This window comes from Hibiscus syriacus, unplaced genomic scaffold (genome assembly GCF_006381635.1).
Source record: "Hibiscus syriacus cultivar Baekdansim isolate YM2019G1 unplaced genomic scaffold, ASM638163v2 tig00110234_pilon, whole genome shotgun sequence".
NCBI classification, from domain to species: domain Eukaryota; kingdom Viridiplantae; phylum Streptophyta; class Magnoliopsida; order Malvales; family Malvaceae; genus Hibiscus; species Hibiscus syriacus.
Window position 1 is genome coordinate 1,054,328 of NW_024062639.1, and position 22,728 is coordinate 1,077,055.

General features: G+C 31.3%; 1 protein-coding gene across 1 annotated transcript; it reads right to left on the reverse strand.

Moving 5' to 3' along the window:
- Positions 1-621: 621 nt before the first annotated feature.
- On the reverse strand, positions 622-7,191 carry LOC120114554 (probable N-acetyltransferase HLS1). Its single transcript, XM_039135416.1, has 3 exons — positions 7,187-7,191; positions 1,944-2,118; positions 622-1,842 (listed from the first exon to the last, which is right to left on the reverse strand). The coding sequence occupies exons 2-3, from the start codon at positions 2,115-2,117 to the stop codon at positions 877-879; spliced, it is 1,140 nt and encodes a 379-aa protein (XP_038991347.1). The 5' UTR covers position 2,118; positions 7,187-7,191; the 3' UTR covers positions 622-876.
- Between the last annotated feature and the right edge of the window lie 15,537 nt (positions 7,192-22,728).

Below are 22,728 nucleotides of genomic sequence, written 5' to 3' on the forward strand. Positions count from 1 at the left end.
AAAATTCTCAATAGAGAATATATCGCAAAAACACCATAAACCTACATTTACTCCATGAAACCACATATATGCATACATAATTTAATAGATGCATTGTTGTTATTAAATTATTCGATAATTGACTTCTCAAAATAAAATTTTTATTCCACTCTTTATTAAAGATTGATGACAACCATTATTATTCGGCAAACCGTTAATTATCGATATTACCGATATTTTTACAAGTGCACCTGGGATTTGAAATATTACTTCGCATAGTACAACAATGAGTTCTAAAATCTAAACCCTAACCAATTTTGTACCTTTTGCATAAGCTATGGTATCTGAAAATGGAGGATGTTTATGGCGTATTTAAGGTAGTGAGAGTGACAAGTTTAATGGGGGGAAAAAGAAATGTTTTGCTTGAAACGTCAAGGGGTCTAATTTCGTAGAGAGCACAAAGCCAGTGTTCAAAGAAATTGTTAGTACTTTATTTCATAATAATGGGAATCACTCTCAATCTTTTAATAGTGGCATGTTGGGGATGCAACGATTGGACCGCGGAGGTTGTTAATTAGTCGGAATCAAGAGAAATTAAGGATATGAAATTGTAAAATTTCAAAGGATACAAAATCAATAAGATATATAAACTAAGTGAGAATTTGAAATTTCTAGAAATCACGAACGCACTCCGTCCATCCATTTATGGTTACATGTAAAGGACACTTTAAGGAAATCTTATGAGATTTTGTGTCAACAGAGTGATAGCAACAAGAGAAAAGGCCCCACCAGGAGATGGGATACACGTGTCAATTGGGGTGAATATAATTTCACGTTCATTTGAGTTGGGGGGTTAGGCTTGGGCGGGCAGACAAGAGGGGTCAGGTTTTGTTTAGTTCATACCTCTCTGGGGTCAACAAAAAGAGTTGTTGGTGGTGGGGCTTTCATCATTTCAATGAGGCTGTTACTCTCTTCGTTTTTCATGTCTTTTATGCACCATAAATCTTCCGGACACGATAAGAACTTCCAATGTGGGATGTGATGTCTCAATGTGTCGCTACCGCCTACTTCCGTGACAATTGCCTTACAATCCTTCGACTTGGATGCCATGTTATGCACGAGTCGGCAAAGGGTCCGCACCAGCTTGCCCGACAACGGACCTTCGCGATACACTCCGTACACGAAATAGAACCCGAACGGTTGCCAAAAATCTGGTATGACCGGCAATTTAAAGCATGGGAAAAGCTTTTCCATCAATTGCGAACTCTTGGTGTACATCAGACATGATGAAGGCGCATTTCCTAGCCTCAACTTGAAAAGCTCCCCACTGTTCCATACACTAAGCACTGCCCAACTACTAGGAAATGTTTCCCCCCATGATTCGCCTCTCGGATAAGCCACCCATGTCCCGAAGCTTAGCTTGTTTCTCAATATATTGCCTATATCATTCGGGAAGAACTCTATCGAAGACATGAATTTACGGTATAACGATTCAGCTTCTTCCACCTTGAGCTTCTCGAATTCGAAGTTCGACGATATCCTTAACATCCGATGGCTAACGGGGTTTACGAGAATGGCAGGCGTCCGGAATTCGACATAGCTTAGCTTGTCCACGAAAAGCTTGAAGGAGGCCTCATTATCTTTCTCCGTGGCCATGTATGCATAATCAACACCATTGACAATGAACCATTCTTCCAATTTAATCACCAGCCGAAACCCAATCCCTCGTCGCCGATAAAGCGGCACAACCCTTAAACCCAAGATATACCCCACCCTGGCTAGATTCTTGGGAGGTTTATGAAGTGTTACAAGCTTTATAGACCCCTGGATGACACCAACAAGCTGGTTACCCAACTCGGCTACCTAATATTCAATAGAACGACATCGTCAGTGCATCAAATATATATGATCCGACGATATATATATGTGTGTGTGTGTGTGTGTGAAATTAAAAAGGGTGGTACCAGCATACTGTAAACCGGACTGTTTTTTATTCTGCAAATGGGGTCACCCAAAGTGTCTGTGAAGAGAAACCCTCTCTCAGCCGGGCCTACCTCACATCTTCTCTCGAGATCTTCGACTCGAGCTCGATCCTTCTGGGCATTATAGCTTCGTATAACAAGGTCCCCATATCCCATCCTAATGGCTTCTTCTATAAATTCCCACCATGAACACCAGGCAGTAGTGCTTCATAGTTCATACTATGCACATATATATGAACATACAAACCGTAGAGTGTTGTTTGATTGTGAGTTGAAGGTGGTGATGATTTATAAGGGTGGGGGATTGTGGAAAGTTGTCAATCATGAGATTCGGGAGATATGAAGCAAAGGGAGTTTGGAAACAATAATGTATATGGAGCAGACAAAAGGTGATTAATAATAATAATAGTTAGGAGATATGTCGTGTTGTCGTTTTATCTGCTTTTTGGCTCTGTTAAAATGTAATTTAAATCCCATCCACAACGTTAGGATAACCTCAGCCTCACGCTACTGTTTATATGTCATTGCCCAAATTAATTCATTTACACATCATTCACCATCATCCAGCTTTAGATCTCTTGTTAGATTTCAATACTTATAATATATGGAAATTTATACACCTAATATACATAAACTAAACTATAGTTCAAATAATGGTTTTGATCCCTTCAATATGGTCAAATTAAAGATTTAGTCCAATTAATATTTCTCTTTGAATGGTTTAGGGTGATTACAAGGTCATATATGTTCATAATCTTTCTTAACCATTAACAACGCATACTCATCCGTAGACGTGCTGTTTGAGCCCATGACCTCTAGGAAGACAACATTCTCTTTAACCATTAAAATCGCTTGACGGGATGAGATTTAGTCCAATACTATAATTCAGTGCAGTCTTAATCTTTCATATTTTGATAATTATAAACAACAAATAAAATCAACACGAAGTCAACATAAAATTTTAGTAATGTTGAAAATACAAAAAGAAAATTTCTCTTGGACAACTTGACATCTATCCATAATTCTTAGAATCCATTTATAAGAATAATTACTTAATTATAAAGGAAACTTGCATAGCAAGAAATCTACTCAAGTTATGTTTACTACTATCAATCAACATAAAAGTAGGATTCTTACTTTCAATCAAATTGAGTTTTCTACTTTCTCTAATCAATTTGAGTCAGAAGAAATTTAGGTCAAACTCTAATAATCTTCATCTTGACACAAAATTTTGAAAGTGTAAAGAGTTCGAGACAAAAATCTCAAAATTGATAAAACACCCAAACTCAACAAAAATAATTCTTCACATCGATAAATAAGTTCTCTACTTTGATAAACATATAATTCATTTCTTCAACGAAAACCTTAAAGAGATATTCTTTAATAATGATTGTCAATCGAAATCAAGGATTGTCTAAGTTTGGATATACATGGTAACTTAATCTTCACATTTGTATGATTATTTTAAGTACCAACTTTTCTCATAAATGAGAGGAAAATATATTATAAATATAAATATTACAAAGAATTCTTATTTTTGAAAACTAATAACCAAACACTACAATCAAACCCTATTTGTATGTTCCACGAATGATATGGTTCACTTTCCATTCTTTGTAGATTTTGATCCTATAGCATACCATGAATCTGCTAGGGATACACATATGGTTCAAGCGATTGATGAAGAAATTCATTCAATTGGTGTTGATCAATGGGTGTACAAGGCCAAGTATAGGGATTTAAATGAACATAGTGATTGATAAATTGTTCACTAATCGTTCGTATAACGTTCATTGATGTTTGTTCGTTAAGTTAAATAAATGAGTATGAATAATTTTTTATGTTCATTTAATGAACGAGGACGAGCGATTATATTCACAAACAAACTTGTTTATCGACTCATTTATAAGCCTGTTTATCCGATTTTCCTTTTCCTTTTATTTTTTTAACATTTTAAATATTGATGAGGGTAGGACTAAATTGAACACATGATGAACTTTGAACTTCAAACTATGAAGCCAAAGGAGCTTAAGGACTCGTGGCGTAAATTTTATCATTTCTAAACATGTAAATGAACATGTTGACGAACGCTAAATAAACATGTTGACAAACGTTAAACATACATGGTTGTGAACAAGCATGTTCACAAAACGTTAAACGACCATATTCACAAACACTAAATGAATCGAATACGAATATCTTAAAAAATACATAAATATAATCTTACTCATTCAAGCTTAATTCATTTGCCTCTAACCAAGTACAAAACTAATGGTTATCAGAATGTCATGGATACAACAAACACATTAAAATTAATATGGGATAAATAATATTAGATTAAAACATATTAATTAAATGTCAAATTTTATAAACCCTGATGTCACAGAAATTATAAATCTCAAATTGCTCAGCAAACTATATATGTAAACAAAAATCTTAGAATCTAATCTTACAGTTTCAGTATAATTAATCCATTCATTCATTAAAGGATAATATTATGATCGTGGAATATCCCTTTCTTCTTATCCTTATGAGGCGTACGTATACGGCACACAGTTGGTTTTTTTTATTTTAAAAAAAATTCAATGATGGTGATTATTAAAATTAAAAGTCTTGATTATTTAAGTAATGGTGTTTGTTACTTTAAGTGGCTTTTTTTTTAAAAAAAAAGAAAAAATTAAGCTTTCAGAGAAGTCGTTTTCTCTCCGCACTAACTACGCTTTTGAAGCTCACAATTGCGTTGTTATCATTTGTTTATTTATTTTGGAAAGTGAAAGTCCACTAAATTAATGCTTTGCTTTTAGCTAATCCTGAAATAATTAATATGTTGATTAAATGTTAATGAAAAAATAATCTTTATTATCAAATCACTAATCCATCGAAAAGTATTAAGCATTATATGTACATATAATAAGAGATGGTTGTATGATTTTATATTAGAAGAGAAATTATGAATTTCTAAGTAGGAAGAATTTATAAAATTTTGAAAAGATAGAAATATATTTTCAATAAAAATATAAATAAAATATTTAAATATCTTAAATATATAAAAATTTAAAATTTATACCGCCCCACCTATGCTGCTAATTCCATCCCTCTATAGAGCCGATGTTGCTAGGTTAAATTTAATATTTTTTTTGAATATGTAAAGAAGCAAATTAAGGATGGCCCAACAGTTTGTTAGCTACCAAATTACCGTACACAAGTATTATATTTATAATTCATAAATTAGATTTTATTACATTCATGCTGTGAACGAATATTTTTAAAAAAATATATTTATAAAATTTAATTTATCAAATAATTATAAGTGAAGTATAATTTGATTTTAAAATGATGGCTTATAATTATATTATGTAAAAGTTATAAAAGTATCAAAATGCATGAACACTTTTATAATAAGGCTTAAAAAGCTTCGTTACCCTAAACGATACACTTTTTACCGAATTATTCCTTTAAGTATTTTTTAGATATTTTACCTTAAAGTTTGAATCGTTATCTTATTTGCCCCAAAATGTTAATTCTATTAAAAGTATAATAATAAATTACATATATAGTCATTTAACTATTCATGCAATTCTATTTTGGTCACCTCTCTCTTTCTCTCTCTCTCTCTATATATATATATTCAAAATCATCACTAAATTTAAGTTTTAAAAAATTTAAGTTTAGTGATGATTTTGAGAAAAACAAAGTTAGGTTACTAAAATAAAACCTTGTAAATAGCTGAGTGAATAAATATGTAATTTACTCTTGTTGTTTTTAAGGAAATTAATGGTTTGGAGTAAACAAGGTACGGTTTAAATTTCAAATGACAAAAAGTCTCAAAGAATTACTTTAAGCGGTAACTTGATCAAATAGTATATTTTACAGGATAATGGTGTATTTGAGCCTTATAATAACAATAATAAGAAGAAGAAGAACCTAAAGAAAGGTTTTTGAGACATATTTTAATTGACTTGATACTTAATTAATTTGAGATACCAGCTTAGTCAAATATTTAATAAATATTGAGTTTTGTCACACTCACAACGTGAATGAAAAAAATTATATAAAAACTATTTCATAAAAATAATTTCATTTCTAGGCTCAGTGGAGGAACTTGACGAAAAAGTTTGGGGGCAATTTATAAATTAAAAATTTTAAAACTTGTGAAGGGTTTAGTTTATATTTTTTTCTAAAAAATTTAGGGTCTAATTAAAATTTTTGAAAATTTGAGAGGTTTAATGAGAATTTTTAAATATTATGGGAGAGTGTTTAATTAAGGACATTAAAAATTTTAAAGTTTAATATGAATTTCTAAACATTTTGGGGTGATAATTAAATTTTAAAAAATTAAGGATCTAAATTATAATTTTTAAAATTTGGAGGCATAGCCCCACTAGTCCTTATGTTTCGCACGTCTATAGCTGGGTGGAAGGACATGTATATAAATTCATTGGTTTATGTTTGATTTTTAATTATATTTAAAATTTATATAATTTTTTAAAAAGACAAAACACACTCATAATAATATTATTTCTTATTTATATAAAACATAATTTTTAAATAATTTATCAATATAATTAATATTAATTAATTTTCTATAATAAATAGAGGTAAATACAAGTATAAATGATAATAATGAATGTATTGAAAAATAAAATTATGATATTAAAATTTTCAAAAAAATTAAAATTATGATCAATTGATTTTAATACAATATTTATAAAGTAGTTATTGATTTATTCAAAAAAGTAGTTTTGTATACTTTAATAGCTTTTTCTATATCTGATATTTTAGTAATTTGATTTATTTTTTATTTATATAGATGATGCGTTTAAATTATAAATAAATTAAAAATGTATTAATATTTTTTAACAATTATGATTTAGAAGTGAAGGGAAATTTCACTTTTAATAGACATTAAATTCATAATCTAAGAAAGAAATAAAATATCAACTATGAGTTTTTAACCATTTATTCTAAAAATTAATGACTTCTTAATATTTGTTTGGTGAAAAAAAACTTTCATTAAATATATATTACTGGAATGATAAAACAAATCTCATGGTTTTGGCATTTTATGCGTACATAAAGTACAAATATATTAATATTTTTTGGTACAAAAGTTTAGGTAAGGCTCCTCAATTTAAGGTTAGGGTGTACCTAAGACCTAATTAGGATTTACATAGGAATTTACAGATTACTTACCAAGAATGACTGTGGTAGGGTTTGAACTTGACCTTATAAACTCAAATTCATGAATCTCAATCACCTGTGTCAGCACTCATTGGCCAAATATATTATAGTTTTTAGTGTAAATAAATCATTCTTCTTAATGAAATGTTTTAAAATGCTCAAATGAAATTATCTTAATGATTAAATAAATGGTTATTATCTTTAAAAGTTATGAGTTTGAACACATCATATATTAGTGGTATTTGAATTTTTATTATCAAATAAATTAAGAGTTTTTCAAACTGATATTATTTTGAAATTATTCTTATATTAATAAAAAATATATGTTCTGAAATAAAATTTAAAATAATAAAAAAATTGAGGAATAAAGTACTCGTGTCTAATAACTCACCTAATCATTATCTAATAGAAAAGAAAAAGGGTAATGAAAAAGATACTATCACGCATTCATGATGTCCTTTTTCAATGTCATTTTTTTTTGGAGGTGAAAACTTTCACGAGATTGCACTTACAAATGGAAAGTGGAAGTCATGATATCTATCGTTCAGCAAAACTCTTGTGCCCATGAGGCTTAACTTTAAAAATTGAAAATGGAAGTCATGATTAGGTTTAATTCATCAAATCATTACTTGACGTTATAAATTTTATTATTTTAAGTATTCGGATGGTAAATGCCATTAAAAATTTCGTTGCGTAATTTGTGTCATATTATGATAATTTTAAAAATTTTATTTATTAAAAACTTAAAATTATAGTTTTCTTAAATAATCCCAAAAATTTCAAAAATTTAAAAATCTCCCCCAAATTTTAAAAATTCTAAATCTAATCCATATACTTATGTCGGCTGCTACCATTGTCGTTGATTGAACTTCCACCCTGTCGCACCTCCACCAACAAACAGTTACCCTCCAGCAAGGATGAATATCTCGATTAAATCGTGACTAAGGGGTTGTTTGTTTAGCTCTGAAGGAACCATTCAGCGTTGAATGTTGAACCGTTCAGCATTCAACGTGTTTGTTTCTCACCTCTGAATGATTCAGTGCACACTGATTCAGCAAAACAGTGCTGAATGATTCAGCATCAAAGTACATTCTGAATGATTCAGAGCCATTATCAAACAACATGTCACATTCAGAGCTAATTCATACAGAGCCTCTGAATCATTCAACATTTGAATCATTCAATGCTTAATAATTCTGAAATAAACAAACAGCCCCTAAATCAAGAACATCCATTGCTATATATCGTGACTCCACTGTGCCTCGACGACCATCTCGACAGCAAGGGCGATGTCATTAGACCAGGGAGATCGAAAGGACGACATCGGTCGGCAAGGGGGTAAGGTTAGGATTAGGGTTAGAGATTTGGGATTTTTAGGGGATTTTTTGTAATTTTAGATAAATTAGGGTTTTTAAATATAAATATATTTTTAAGTCTTTTAAATAAAATTTTTAAAATCACTCGATCGTGACACTTGTCACTTAAAGGTGAAAGTTAACGGCGATTACAACTCGTCCACCTAATGTTAGCACGTGAATGATTCAAAACAAGGTTAAGGTACCTATTTAAGAAAAAAGATATAATTTGGAACTTATTATTTGATAATTAAGCCATAGTAGAATATTTTAGAAGAATTATAATATTGAAACTGTTTTCAGATTCGAATTTCAGTAGGTAATAAACTTGGATTTAGTGTTGTTGTAAGGTGAGTGGATTTAGAAGTGAGTCCAAGATTAACTCGATTATGATTTAAATCGTATCTGATTTGTGAGATGAGATTAGATTTATATCTTTTAATTTTATTTTCAAATTTGATAGATGAATCCAAACAAAAGTTAATGCTCTCAAATAACTTTTAGATTATTTACAAATGCTATATAATTTTTTAAAAATGATCTTTAAATCATCTTTTTGTAGAGATAATTTATATGTTATTCATAGTCACGTTTCTTCAAAAAAAAAAAAAGGCGGCTTTGGATAAAGGGAATTTCATGCAATTTGTTTTATTCAAACATGATGTGATACATCCTTAAAATGATAATAAATTATCTATATAGAAGACGATTTTGTAATTTGCTTTCAGAATCTGCATTATATTTTAATTAGTCATAAAAATGTAAATGTCACTGCCATCCTCTTTTATTTGTGGGATTCTATTTGATGTGATCATTTACACTCCCAAACAACACTTGCTCTTATTTTCTTCACAATCATCAAACACCCCCATTATTGATGCGAAAAGACACATAAGCCAGTTGCAGGCTGTACACGTGTGACACTAAAGAGCTAACCTCATTGAACACGCCCACAAATTTACCCCACTTCCATCAAAAGGGCAAAATTAAGAAGAAAATGTTTATTGGGTCCCTTCACACAGCTCCACAAACAATAGGAAAAGATCTGTCTTCTTTTTTTCCCCTCCTTGGAAATTTGGTCCTATCCTTGTAAAAAGAAATGTATATTTTGAATCTATTGAACTCATTAGGTATCAAATTTTATATTCATTTCAATATCGAGCAAAACCCAAGTAGACATGGTAGTCAATATTATTATTATTTTTTTGGTTGCACTCCAATTTTAAGGCTCCGTTATGATTAATCTGGATTGCACACCTGGTTTTGGTGGGTGAGTCTCCCAATAGGATTTTCTGCATACACAAGAATTCGAATCTAATATATTGCTTAAGCGATATCAAATTGTTTACCACTTAAACAAACCACATTGATCAAGCAATATTATTTTATTAGCTTATTAAACTTGATTTATAATTTTAAAATATATATATAAATACATATGCAGTTCTTTTATTTTTTATATTATAATATATATCTGAATTGTTTAAAAATTAACAATAATTTGAAACACATTAATATCATATGTACCGGGGGGGATATGGCCCACCATGGTCTTATCCCCCATTGATAAATAGAAAAATGCAATTTTTGCCCCTCCAAAATATTAGTTATTTTAATCCTCACTTCCCCTCTTTGCATGCCTTCCACAGTGAAAGATTTTTATCAAGTTTAGTGCGCGTAGTTTCTTTTAACTTATTAGGGGCGTTTGGATGGGTGAACATAGAATTTTCATACGAATGAAATTCACATTTCTTGTTTGGTTAGTCGGAAATCTCATTCGTGATAATGTAAGATTAGCAATAGTGAATTTTTTGGGTATATTACCAGGAATATTATTACCTCATTTCTTTAGGTATTGTTGGATTACCGGCGTTTTGGACTAAAATGTCCTTAATTTTTTTTCAAAAATATCATTCTTCTGTCATTGAATAATAAATATTCTATAAAAGTTAAATTACAAACTTATCCTTAAACTATTTTAGATTTACAAAAACAAAGTCTATAATTAAAATTTTATATGAAGTTCAGGGTTAAAATAAAATTTTACCCTTTCATTAAACCTTTATATATTTTCAATTTTATAAAAAAATTATATGAATTTTATGAATTTAAATTTTTTAAAGAAAATATATAAATATTTTCCAACTTGTTAAAAAATAAATATATAATAAGGACAATTTGATCAAATATACATTACAATAATCTTTTATTCATTTAACCAAATACTGTAATCTTACATTCCTGCTAAACTAACCAAACACAAAATACAACATTCCCAACAATCCTATTCTCTGGTAATCTTAATCATAATTGATCATTCCCTTATTCCCTCAAAGCTTACTTAAAGGTTTTACTTCCTATGGCAAAAAGAAAATTAATAATATAAAAAATTAAAAGACTAAAAGTAGAAAAAATTTACTCTTCTTGTTTTCTTTCTTTTCTATTAAAAATAAATTAAAATTATTTTTCTTTTCAATTTTCCACTCATCTCTCCACCTTTCACTTTACCAAGATGCTAAGTGTACTTGGAACATAGGATAGAAACTAACTAATTAATTAATATAGAATGATAATACAAGAGATTAATTACAATATAACCTAAGGAGCTGTGATGGCTCAAAAGGGTGGTTAACGCGGTCGTTTTCTTTAAAAATGTTAAATTTGTATACATTTTAGATTTTTAATTAATAAAATATTTTTATTTTCCTAAGATTCTATAGGTTTGTTCTCTCCTAAAATATTATAAGTTTATATCTAATATAAAATTATATGTTAGGAGTGCAGCCTAACTTATGCCACATAGAATATATGTGTTTAAAAATGATATGGAACGTAGCTACTAAATCAATCACATAAATAAATAAAAAATTTAAGATTCATTCTCAAGTATTTTAAATATAAATTTCTAAAAGTATGTATTTCTTACCTAAAATCTTATATTTATCTTTTACGAGGAAGTCAACATACCAAAGCATGTAGGGGTGTTTATTATTTGATTTTAATCGGATCAATTAACCGAATTAAATTAGTTTAGTTAAAATAGTTGACCATCATATTAGTTCGACGAAGAAACAATTACTTTTCTTCAATATCTCGTTAACGATTTTTTTAGTTCGATGGTCGAATTAATCGTGCATCCGTGGAAAGGTGATTAAAGAAAATGGCAACTCACTATAGTCGACTAGATACCATATCTGTAGTGAAATCTCGAAGAATTGGTGGATATAAAATGCTGGTGGTGGTGAAGGACATGATTTATTAGGCAATAAAACAAAAGACAAAAGGGATACGCAACTCAATCACATAAATATATCTACTACAATCACATCATCTAGATCTTCTTTTCTTTCAATTTGCCGAACAATCTTATCATGGAACTACATCACATTATATAATATGAAAGAGTGACGTGGATTTTCACTGCACCACCTAAGCAGATTAATTTCCTTTGCTATGACCCGAGATGGCAAAAGAAAACGAATGATAATTGTTTTAAGGTTGGGTAAATTACAAATTTCATAACTGAACTTTCATGTATTCCTATTTTACTCACCGTACTTTTAAAATTTTCAATTTGCTCACTCAACTTTATAGATTGAGTTTTTTTTGTCACTGTGTTGTTATATCACTAACAGCTCATTGATGTAACTTATTTAATATTAAAATTTAACCACATAAGATGCCATATATATAATTTTTTATTTAGATCAAAATGGTGTCATTTTGGTCAAAATTTTATTATTTTTTAAATATCCAAAACTACATAGTTTTGGCATAAGTTTTCACGTCATAACGCCGTTAATTATTTAACGGTGGAGTAACAAAAAAAGTTCAATGTATAAAGTTTAGTGAGAAAATTGAAAATTTTAAAAGTACGGTGAGTAAAATAGGCATCGAAAAGTTCAATTGTCAAATTTGTAATTTACCCTTTAAGATTTTATGAGATTTAATGAAAAGTATATGAGGAATGGATTAATGTTATGCATGCTCAATAGACTAAGACGTTTATAACCTTACTACTGTTGTGTGCAATTGGTTGGTATCCATAATTAGCAGGTTTAGGGTTTTTTATTTCTGATGATAAATCTTAATAGACAATTTGAAGAGCTAATTAATTTTTTTTTATAAAATTTGAAGATTTAACTGAAACTTGAAAAATTTTGAGGGAATTAATGAAGTTTTCAAAAAATTTGGGAAGATTAATTTAAAATATTCAGAATTTTGGGGGCTTAATGATCATTTCTAAATATTTTGGAGGGTCTAATTAAAATTTTTAAGGTAAAAAGGCATAAGAGGTCCATGTGCTTTTGAGGGGGGAAATCAATGCGGCTCTCGTATTATTTTTTTTCTTAATGATGAACTCCAACTCGAAAAATAAACTCAATATGACCCTTTGACTAACATTTTTCCATCATTGACTATTACGGTATTAGCATGGTAGTTCACGGTGTTAGCATGATGACGTGACAATCCATAAAAAAATATTTGAGCTACCAATTTAGACTATCTTTCATGTCATCCACCGCATTATCAACCATCTTAGATGTCACATTAGCACTATAGATTGAAACATAAGCTCCATAACAGTTAATATCAAAAAAGTTAGTCAAAATGTCACACTGGGTTTATTTTATGATGTGGAGGGTCACATTGAGAGAGAAAAATAATATGGGCCACATTATTTTTTTTAAATATTTAAAAGAGTTTAATGTTAATTTCCCAAAACAATTTGGGACTTGGACACCCCTGGTCCTCATGACGGTACGCATAAATTGGTGTCACCCTACCACATTATAAAGAGAGATTCTTGTAGGTCCTTTAGACCTTTGAAGTTGAGTTCACCGGTCGTTCTGATGCCGGACGAGAGGTAGAGCACCATCGTCGGAGTGGTGACCATCGACGTTAGGTTGTAGGTTGGTGAGGACGGCCGCATGGTGAGGGGGAGAGGTGTTTGAGAGAGAAATAACTTATTTATTTATTTATTAAGGTTTTCACCTGGAAAAAAAAGATGGGTCTTATATTAAAGTTTAAGGGTTAATTAATTTTAGTCCCTAATACTTCGACATGTTTTTACATATAGTTCACTAATGCCTCTCTTGTTTCATTAATTTCTGATTTAGACTCATTGTTTTGTTTTGTTATTCTGATTTGGCCACTTCTTAATTTTTCCGTTTATTTCGAATTAGATTCTGTTTTTGTCACATTGTTACATTTTTGGTCACTTATTTATGTTTTTTTAATTTCGTATTAGCTATTGTTTTTTTTGTTTACCTGTATTTTGGCAACTGTTTATTTATAATATGCCCATTTTTATTTTATTTTAATGTTTTATTATTTACTTTTTTAAACGTTAATATGACTTTCCGGTGATCCTCCTTGGGTATGATCCACATTATTATAACCCGGGTAAAATTCTAACTACTAATTTCTAACTTTGCTAATTTATTAACCACTGGCTACGAACTTTACTAACCGCTAACCATAAACTTTGTTATTTTATTAACTCCCAACTCTAATTATATTCGATTTCTTTTAATTTCTGTCATTTACATTTTTGCTCTTTAGTTTATGCTATTTATATTTATGCCCTTTAATTTATGTTATTTACATTTCCACCCTTTAATTTCTGCTATTTACATTTTTGCCCTTTAATTTCTGTTATTTATACTTCTACCTTATATTTTTAATTCATTTCGATTTACTTTCTTTATATTTGTTATTTGCTTCTAATTTTGTTCATTTTCAATTTTCTTTTATTTTAACTTCATCCTTATATTTTTAATTCATTTCGATTTACTTCCTTTACATTTGTTATTTGTTTTTAATTTTGTTCATTTTCAATTTTCTTCAACTTGGTCCTTGAATTTTTTTGCTGGCTTTAATCTAGTCCTTAGATCAATTATATTAATGATTAACCTTTTTTCTAATTAGTTTGTTAAAATTTTATTCATGATTATTAGTTGTAATAAAAATTGTGTTTTTGATTTTAGTGTACTCTGTGTTAAGTATATTTTGTTAGACTAGATCATAAATATCTTTAAGATATTATTTTTTAGGAGAGTTCATGTAAACGCACCTTGACTAAAAAGGAGTGTTTTTTTTTTCAAGAATTATTCATGTGAAATAGTGTCCTTTTTATACTCAAGTGATTATTGTAGACACCCATTTTTTGATTGGGATTAAAATATATATTATATTTATTATTATATACTATAGTATGATTATTATTATTATTATTATTATTATTAATACAAATTTATGTTTTTGCAGGCTACATTACAAACAATACAAGCCCAAATGGAGATAGAACTAGCAGTCTACCACTGCAACATAAACCCAAACCCAATTAGGATTTTACCCTAATTGCAGCTGCCAGTGCCACCTTACCTTAGCCATTGGATCTGGACCCATCCAACAGTCCAAATCGCTCAAAGGATAGGGTTTTAAAATCCTAAATATCTTCAACAGCCGTCAACACATGTTCAACTCCCAGACGTAAGCTGAGCCATCGACGAGCCATGGCCGAGCCATTGAGCCAACACCGACGCACTGATTTGCACAAATCATCTACAGTGATAGATTACATGCTTCAATCAGCTAAAGTCAAGTAAATTAATGATTTCACCTAATTTAGTCAGTATCTTACCAAATACGAAGAAAATCAAGATGCAGCCATGAAGATTTGGTGAGGATATTAAGCATAAATTAAAGGGTGTTTGAAGAGATTAGGAGAGGAAACACGAACAGAAGGTAGATTTTTATAACAGATTATTCAGCCTCCATTGAAGAAAAGGATAACCATTGTAATCGTTGAACCTCAATCAAGAATATATTACAGAACATAGTTTTCTTTGAAGGTATATATCATTTTCTTTTCTTTATTTAGTCGTTTCTTTTATTTCAATTGAAATCAGCAATAGTACCATATAACGTTTAACATTTTCATATTCCAGCAAGCAATTATATACGAAATTCATAAATAAAATAAATAGATTTTGAAGATTAATAAAAAATAATAAAGAGTTTTTTTTTCTTTACAACAAACATCGTTGTATTTTTGAAGCAAATAAAGATAAGGTTTTTTTTACCTGTTTGTTCGATCTATCGTCGGAGCTTAAGTTGGTCATCTCCCCTTTCGAAAGAGAACTAAGCAATGGAAATTTCTGTAAGGTTCTTACCTGTTCAAAACACATAAAGAAAATCGAAAGCTTTCCCATTCTTGATTTCAAGAAATACGTAATACTAAAAGCGAAATTTTTAAAGGGTATTAACGTTTCTAGATTTTTTTTTAAACTTTGTCCTAAAGCTGTTCGAACCAAAAACAAAAGAAAAGGAAGGGTTTGCTAACCTTTGCCTTTCATGCTTTTCACTGGAGAGCTCATCGGAGAGTTGAGGGCTGTGTGGTGTTTTAACCCTTGCATTCTCGATTTAAGGCCCGATTTGAGTGTTTGAGTGTAGTCGTGAGTCATTGGGGGTCTTTAGGTCCTATAGGGGGTTTTATTTTTGGTGTTCTTTTCTGGAATTGATAACAAGAAGAGAGGTTGGGTTATTCAGTTGTTTGAAGTTGTTTAACGCCGATTCATGGTGGTTTTGTCAGTTTTGGGGTCTCGATTGAGAGAAAAAAAGAAAGAGAAAATAGCGAGAAGTAAAGATTAGAACGTTTACCTTGGGAAATTTGGCCTCTCGTCGGGTTTAATTAGTGTCTTTCACCGGCGTTGAGAGGAACGTCGTCGAGGTTTGGGTTGGTAAAGTTCTCGGTCGAAGAGGGTAGCAAGGAAAGGGGAGTTGAGACAGTGTGGCTAATAGGAGACCAAGTGGGGTTAGGGTAAATTAAATCTTTAATAACTAACCCAATGAGTGGATCTTTTCTTTTATTATCTTTAATTATCTTAATACTTTATATACGTGTCCAATTTCTATATAAATATATTTTAGTAATTGATTAATTTTATACATTTAATAATCAAATCTAATACCAATCTATTAGAATTTCTGTACGAATATATGTTAATATATTTTATTCTTGCATTAGTTGTAAATTTAAATCAACAAACATTAAATGACAAACAAGACTAATATAATAGGGTTAAAATTGAAAGGCGAAGAAAGAGTGATGTGTGTGTGGCATTCACGGGACATGAGTGGCTGTGAGGTCTGTGACCCTCCTCCGTGTTTTGGGAAAATGGTTATTTGTGTGTGAAGTCTATTAGTTTTGACCCTTTGTATATTGGTCCTCAAATTGAGATATTCGAAAATCTGATTTGGTCATTGAGTTTTGCGCGTGTTTCATATTAATCCCTAAATTTAGTTATTTTGTTTTGTTTGTACATTTGATTTGTTTTTTTTCGAAATCTACATTTTAATCTTGTGTGAGTTTTGTTTATTTCAAATCATGTATATATGTATGTATCTTATGTTACTTTCTAACCTTACATATTCATGTGTATATTTATTGGTTATTATAAAATGATTATTTATTAATTAAATTCAAATTTATTTTCTTTATTAATTAAATATATTTATGTGAATGTTTAAATGCATTTTTATTAATTCATTTTATTGCAAATGTCAATATTCATTTTTTATACGCGTTAGTCAAAGATAGAATATACTTTTATGAATAAGAAACAAATGAGATATGAGATAGCTTTCCCGGAGGATTGCTAATACCTAAATTTCTTTTCAAATTAAAGAATTTTCTCTCTAATTAATTAATTCAAAGCAAGTTAATTAATGTTCAATAAATAGATCATATTTTAACTTGATATTTGATTCAGGATTTCCACCATTTACGACAATATGTAAGCGACACAGTACCAATTTTGGGCGTTGTGGGGGTGCTAATCCTTCCCCACGCGTAACCAACTCCTGAACCCGTTTTAATCGAATCTTTGGTAAACGCAAACCAGCTTTTGTCTAGAAAATGATTTTTCTTAAAATTGTTTTTAAAAGATGTTTTTAGGTATTCGCCCTACCTAACCCAAAGGTTGATGGCGACTCTATCCAAATTTATTCCAAATCAATTCAAATCACCCATTTCCCAAAATTAAAGTCGTAACTACTTTTAAAACAATTAAACGATTGTCCCCGCCGAAAAACGGTTACGACAGCTTGGCGACTCCGTTGGGGACATTTTTTAGAGAGTCAGTCTGTAAGTCGTTTACACATTGTCATAATAGTGGGAATATTGAATAGAATATAAAATTAATTTATGATCATTTTATTGATTTTTTCTTCTTCATTTTTTATTGTCATACTAACATTTGATTTTTTTTTCTTTCAGATTTGTCCAAATTTTTATCGAGTGGTGTCGTTTTCCTTTTGAGTCAAAGGATTGAATGTTCCTTCTCACACACGTCACGGGAATTTGCATAAAATAAGCTCTATACCCGAGCTTCGAACCTTTCTAAGTGGGGGCGAAAGTGACGCCTTCGTGAGAATTTATTCTCCGTGCAGGCCTAGCAAGTAACCTTCGAGATTCATATACCTTATGTTTTCGTGAGAATTTATTCTCCGCATAAACATAAGGGAATGTGTCCTCTCGAATTGAACTCAATCCGCTTAAGCTTATAATGGGTGAGGATTGAGGGTTTGGCAGCCCAAGGGGGCACTAACATCAAGGACAATTCGAGTACCTTTTTCTGTTAGAAACGGAACCACGTATATAGTGAACCGTAGAACGATCACCTTAGGTATAGATATATCGAACCTATGTCTATCAGTAGGTACCCAAAATAGGTGTACACAAAGGAGGAGCGTTTCTGAACCTTTTCTTTTTGCTTTAAATATTGTTTAATAACAGCATGCGAACTAGATACCATGTGGTTAGGATTAATTTCTTGAAAATCATTGGGTATATAACATGTTTGGGTAGAAATCATGTTTGGGTAGGATCACTATCTAATAAAAGCATGATCGGGTAGATATCATGATTGGGTAGGTGTTATATTTAAATAGCATTTTTTAATTTTATTGATTATTTCACCCATACTAATTTATTTATTTTTTTATGCCATTTTTTTGTCCTTTACATTGCATCACTTTTGCATCTGTATTTGCATCTTCGCATTTGCATAATCATCATGAATAAAAGAAAGGTGTTGATTAAACCAAGTAATCATCAGATTAGAAGAGCGATCATTGAAATGGAAAAGAATTTTCATAACAAGGAAGAATCTAATCCAACGGTTCGAGCTTAATCTAAAGAAACAGAAAGGGCAAAAAGATAATTTTTCTGGGATTTCATATCACAAATGATCACAAATGTCAATGTCAATCTCAAGCAAGAATGATCTACAAGAGCTGATAGACATATGGGATATTTAGAGAGTAGTTACCAAAGAAAAAGTTCACAAGAAATATGGTGACATGGTCTATCTCCTCTGCGTAAAGATAGATGAGTCGTTACCTAAAGCTCTGGTCTGATGCCGGAATTCCGCATAAAAATGCTTCACTTTCAAAAGACAATATTTGACACAAACAATAGAAGAATACTGCTTTGTTTAACTTTGAAAACCTTCAGGTGGATAAAATTCATTACAGACTTCCGAAAGTCCAATACTTCAAAAGTAAGCTTGTGAAGATTACAAGATTACTGATAGTAGAACACATCCAACAAATGAGAGAAAGGGAGTGTTTTCTGTGGCATTGCCTCAAGAAGGTAATACTAGAGCACATAGATGAAGATAATGGATTAGACACATTTGCTATAGCTATACATGATATAGTGATATTCTCAAAGACTTTGCTACACGTTGAGGCTGCTGTTGCAGATCTTTTGGACATATTAGAGAAATGTATAAGTCCTGCACTGGTTATCTTGGCAGAGACTTTTTGATCCCTAAATAATTGCCATAGATTAGAGGGAAGGCGATTCAGAAGTTGCACTTAACTACTCACCATCTGGATTCATAATCATTTCTGGAAAGAGGAGAAAGTTATTGGGATCATGACTGAGATCATAAAGCTAAATAAAAAGGCCAAACTTCATTCATAGATTGATATTTCTTGTAAAGATGAAAGTTCTTTTGGAAGAATGAAACTCTTTCTAAGAATGATTACTTTTGGAAATTGATACCTCATGCATTTGCATTTGCATTCTTATTTTTGCATTGGCTTATTTATTTTGATATTGTTGCTTTTTGTTATTTTGTTATCCTATTTGTACTACCTTTTTTTATGTGTTTTTTTTCTTTGTCTGCATTACATGATCATGACATAATCAAAAGGTGTCGATTTGTGTGTGGTCAGTATAGTAGAAGGCTTTCAAGATGGATAAGGGGTTTCGTGATCAAGCAGGCTATAATACAGCTGAGAAGTGGCATCCTAAGAAAGCGTTGAGAATAATGGAGAGATCTGCACCCAAAGATCGCATGGCTGAGGAAGAGCGAAAGGAAATAAGAGAGATAAAAGAGCATATGTCCAGGATGATGGATATGATAGATGTTTTGTCCAAAGGAAGAGGTACTTCTATATCAGAAAAGAATGAGCTCGACAAAAGCAACCTTGAGGTGTCAAATACACAAGGGACTACTTTAGAACTTGTTGATTCTAGCCAGTATGAGAAGCCACACACAGTCACCATTCGTATCAACAAGTTGTCTGGAAATACCAAGGAAATGGTGACAACTTTAGAAGTCCAGAAGGATGAAAAGAAACCATGCAATCAAAACTCGTGGGCATTTGAGAGTATACTTACATCGTCAGGAGAAATAAACCTGAAGAATCCAGTTCCATCCAAGCCTAGAGGTGGCTCTCATTTTGATTCTATCCCTATATCATATAAGGAGTTGTATGATAAGCTTTTAGAAGCCCGAGAGGTGTCCCCGTAGTATATAAAGCCTTTACAACCTCCATATTCAGAGTGGTATGATGCCAATGCCAACTGTGAATATCACGCAGGAGCTCAAGGACATTATATCGAGACTTGTGTTTCCTTCAAGCGTTGAATTAATTGCTTACTAGAGCATGGAGTATTGGAATTTGAGAATGAGGGTCAACCAGGTTCAATAGTCAAACATCTGGTCGAGGCGAAACTGAGTGAGTCCAAGGACAAAAGTATCAGTAAGGGTATCCAAAATGAAGAGCGTCTATTGAAATATGAAGCTCAAATACTTCAATTGTAAAATGAAAAGGACATTCTAAACAGAGAATTGAAAGCCAAGCAAGATGGTTTTCAAAGAATCAATCAAACCTTTCAAAGTGTTGGGTTAGGCAATACTCCAGAAGAGTGGGAAAAAGAAGCCTCTAAATTGAAGAGTGGTATCAAACAATGGAAAAGAAATTGTAAAATGAATGAAGAACGAGCTAAAAGGTGCTATCATGATCTGCAGATTACAGAAAATGAACGTAAAATAGCCTTACAAGAGTTAGGGATATGGAAAATAAAGAACGAAATGTTGAGAACAACATTTACTAACGCAGAAGCCTCGTTTCAAAACCACAATCGTAAGAAAGATATTGAACTTGAAACAAGTAGAGCCAACAATAAAACATTGACAGAGTTGGTACATGATTATAGAAATCTTGCTCGATAACTTCATGGCCGCATCGAGTCTCTTACTAGAGAGAATGGTCAATATTGCTTACAACTTCAAAGGTTGAAATGTAACGTGGGGAAAAAAGATAATGCTATGAATAAGACGGTTACTCAAGCAAGCAAAGTGGCTCATAAGTTGGTCGAGTTAGCTGTCTTTGCAAGAGATTTAAAGTAGATTGATGGCTCATCACCGGATCATGCTTGGAAGATAACCTGGCTTTTGAAGGAGATAGAAAAGCTAGGAGTGAAAGCTGTCCATTATCTGTAAAGTTTGTTTGATGTACAGAGACCTTTGTGTTCAATGAAAGTTGTTTTAAGATGGTCACTCTGGAATGACACCTTTTGCATTTGCATTTGGCATCTGCATTTACATTCTGCATAATATTCATTTAAGCTTTTTTACATGCATAATTCATTAAAAAAACATAGAGTTAATTCATAGAGGATTCTATAAAGTGGTCCTACCACGTGACACTACATAAAATCAAAAAGCTGAAATCAGTACAGTTGGAGCATGTTTAGCTGATTGTAAGACTGAGCCTTCCAGAATGATCTGAGAAAAGAGTCCCCATATCCCAAGGGATACGATGTTGATATTGTGCACAGTTACCACATACGAAGTTCATGACATTCCTCTAAGAATTATGAGGCACTGAAGCGTAAGATCTAGAACCTGATTGATTCAGGGGCATGGATAATCGAAAAATGATGGGCATTGCATCTACCATTACGTTGAGAGAATTGTTTTGTTTGAAATCATTTTTGTTCTATCTTTTATACTTCCTTAATCTTTTAAGTGACTGAACTTATCCTACATTCTAAGGTTGAATAATTGAGCAAATTTTAATCTTTAGTTCTTCAAATATCGAATGAATTCATGATTCTTTTAATTCTTCAAGAATTATAGATTTTTGAAATATGGAAAGATCAGACATTTCTTATCCTGTCCCAAAAAGAAAGTCCCTCGATTTTTACCCAGAATAATTCATGGAGATACAAAGAGTCATACCAATACCTTTGAGTTAATAAAGTCACACCATCATCTTTTTAGACGTAAAACAACATTTTTCTACCAATAAAACCTGCAGACATTGAGTTCATGATGTTCACTTGAGCATGAACCTTTCTACCAGAAGACACAACTTGGGGCATTTCGTATCAATTTTCTGAAGTTGAGCCTAAACAATTAAGACATATTGGGAGCAAGAAGCATAAAGGAGAATTAATTCAAAATAACTCTATCATGCATTAATTACATTTTTTCATGTGAATAAAATTAATTCTGAAAATCTATCCCCTGGGGATATCTCTTCGGCAAGGAATTTTGTGTATGAGATGATGAACGGCTTTGTTTCATGTATCCATATATGTATATATATCATTTGTTGTCCCTTTTTGAGCCTATAGCGTTTTTATTCTGACTCAACCCTAACTAAGGATCACCCCACACTGGGGGGCAAGGCGGAGATCTGCTCACATGAGTGTAGACATCAATCCAGAAGAGATACCAAAAGGTGAACCGAATGTCAAGTACGAAGATCCAATCAGAGCAAAAAGAGGGAAAAAATAAAAAAATTAAAGCAATGATAATAAAGAAAAAAATAAAGAAAAAAAACAATGAAAGAAAGAAAAAAATAAAGAAAAAGGGGCGAGAATCAACTCAATGGCGCATCAAACTTAAACTATGAGATTG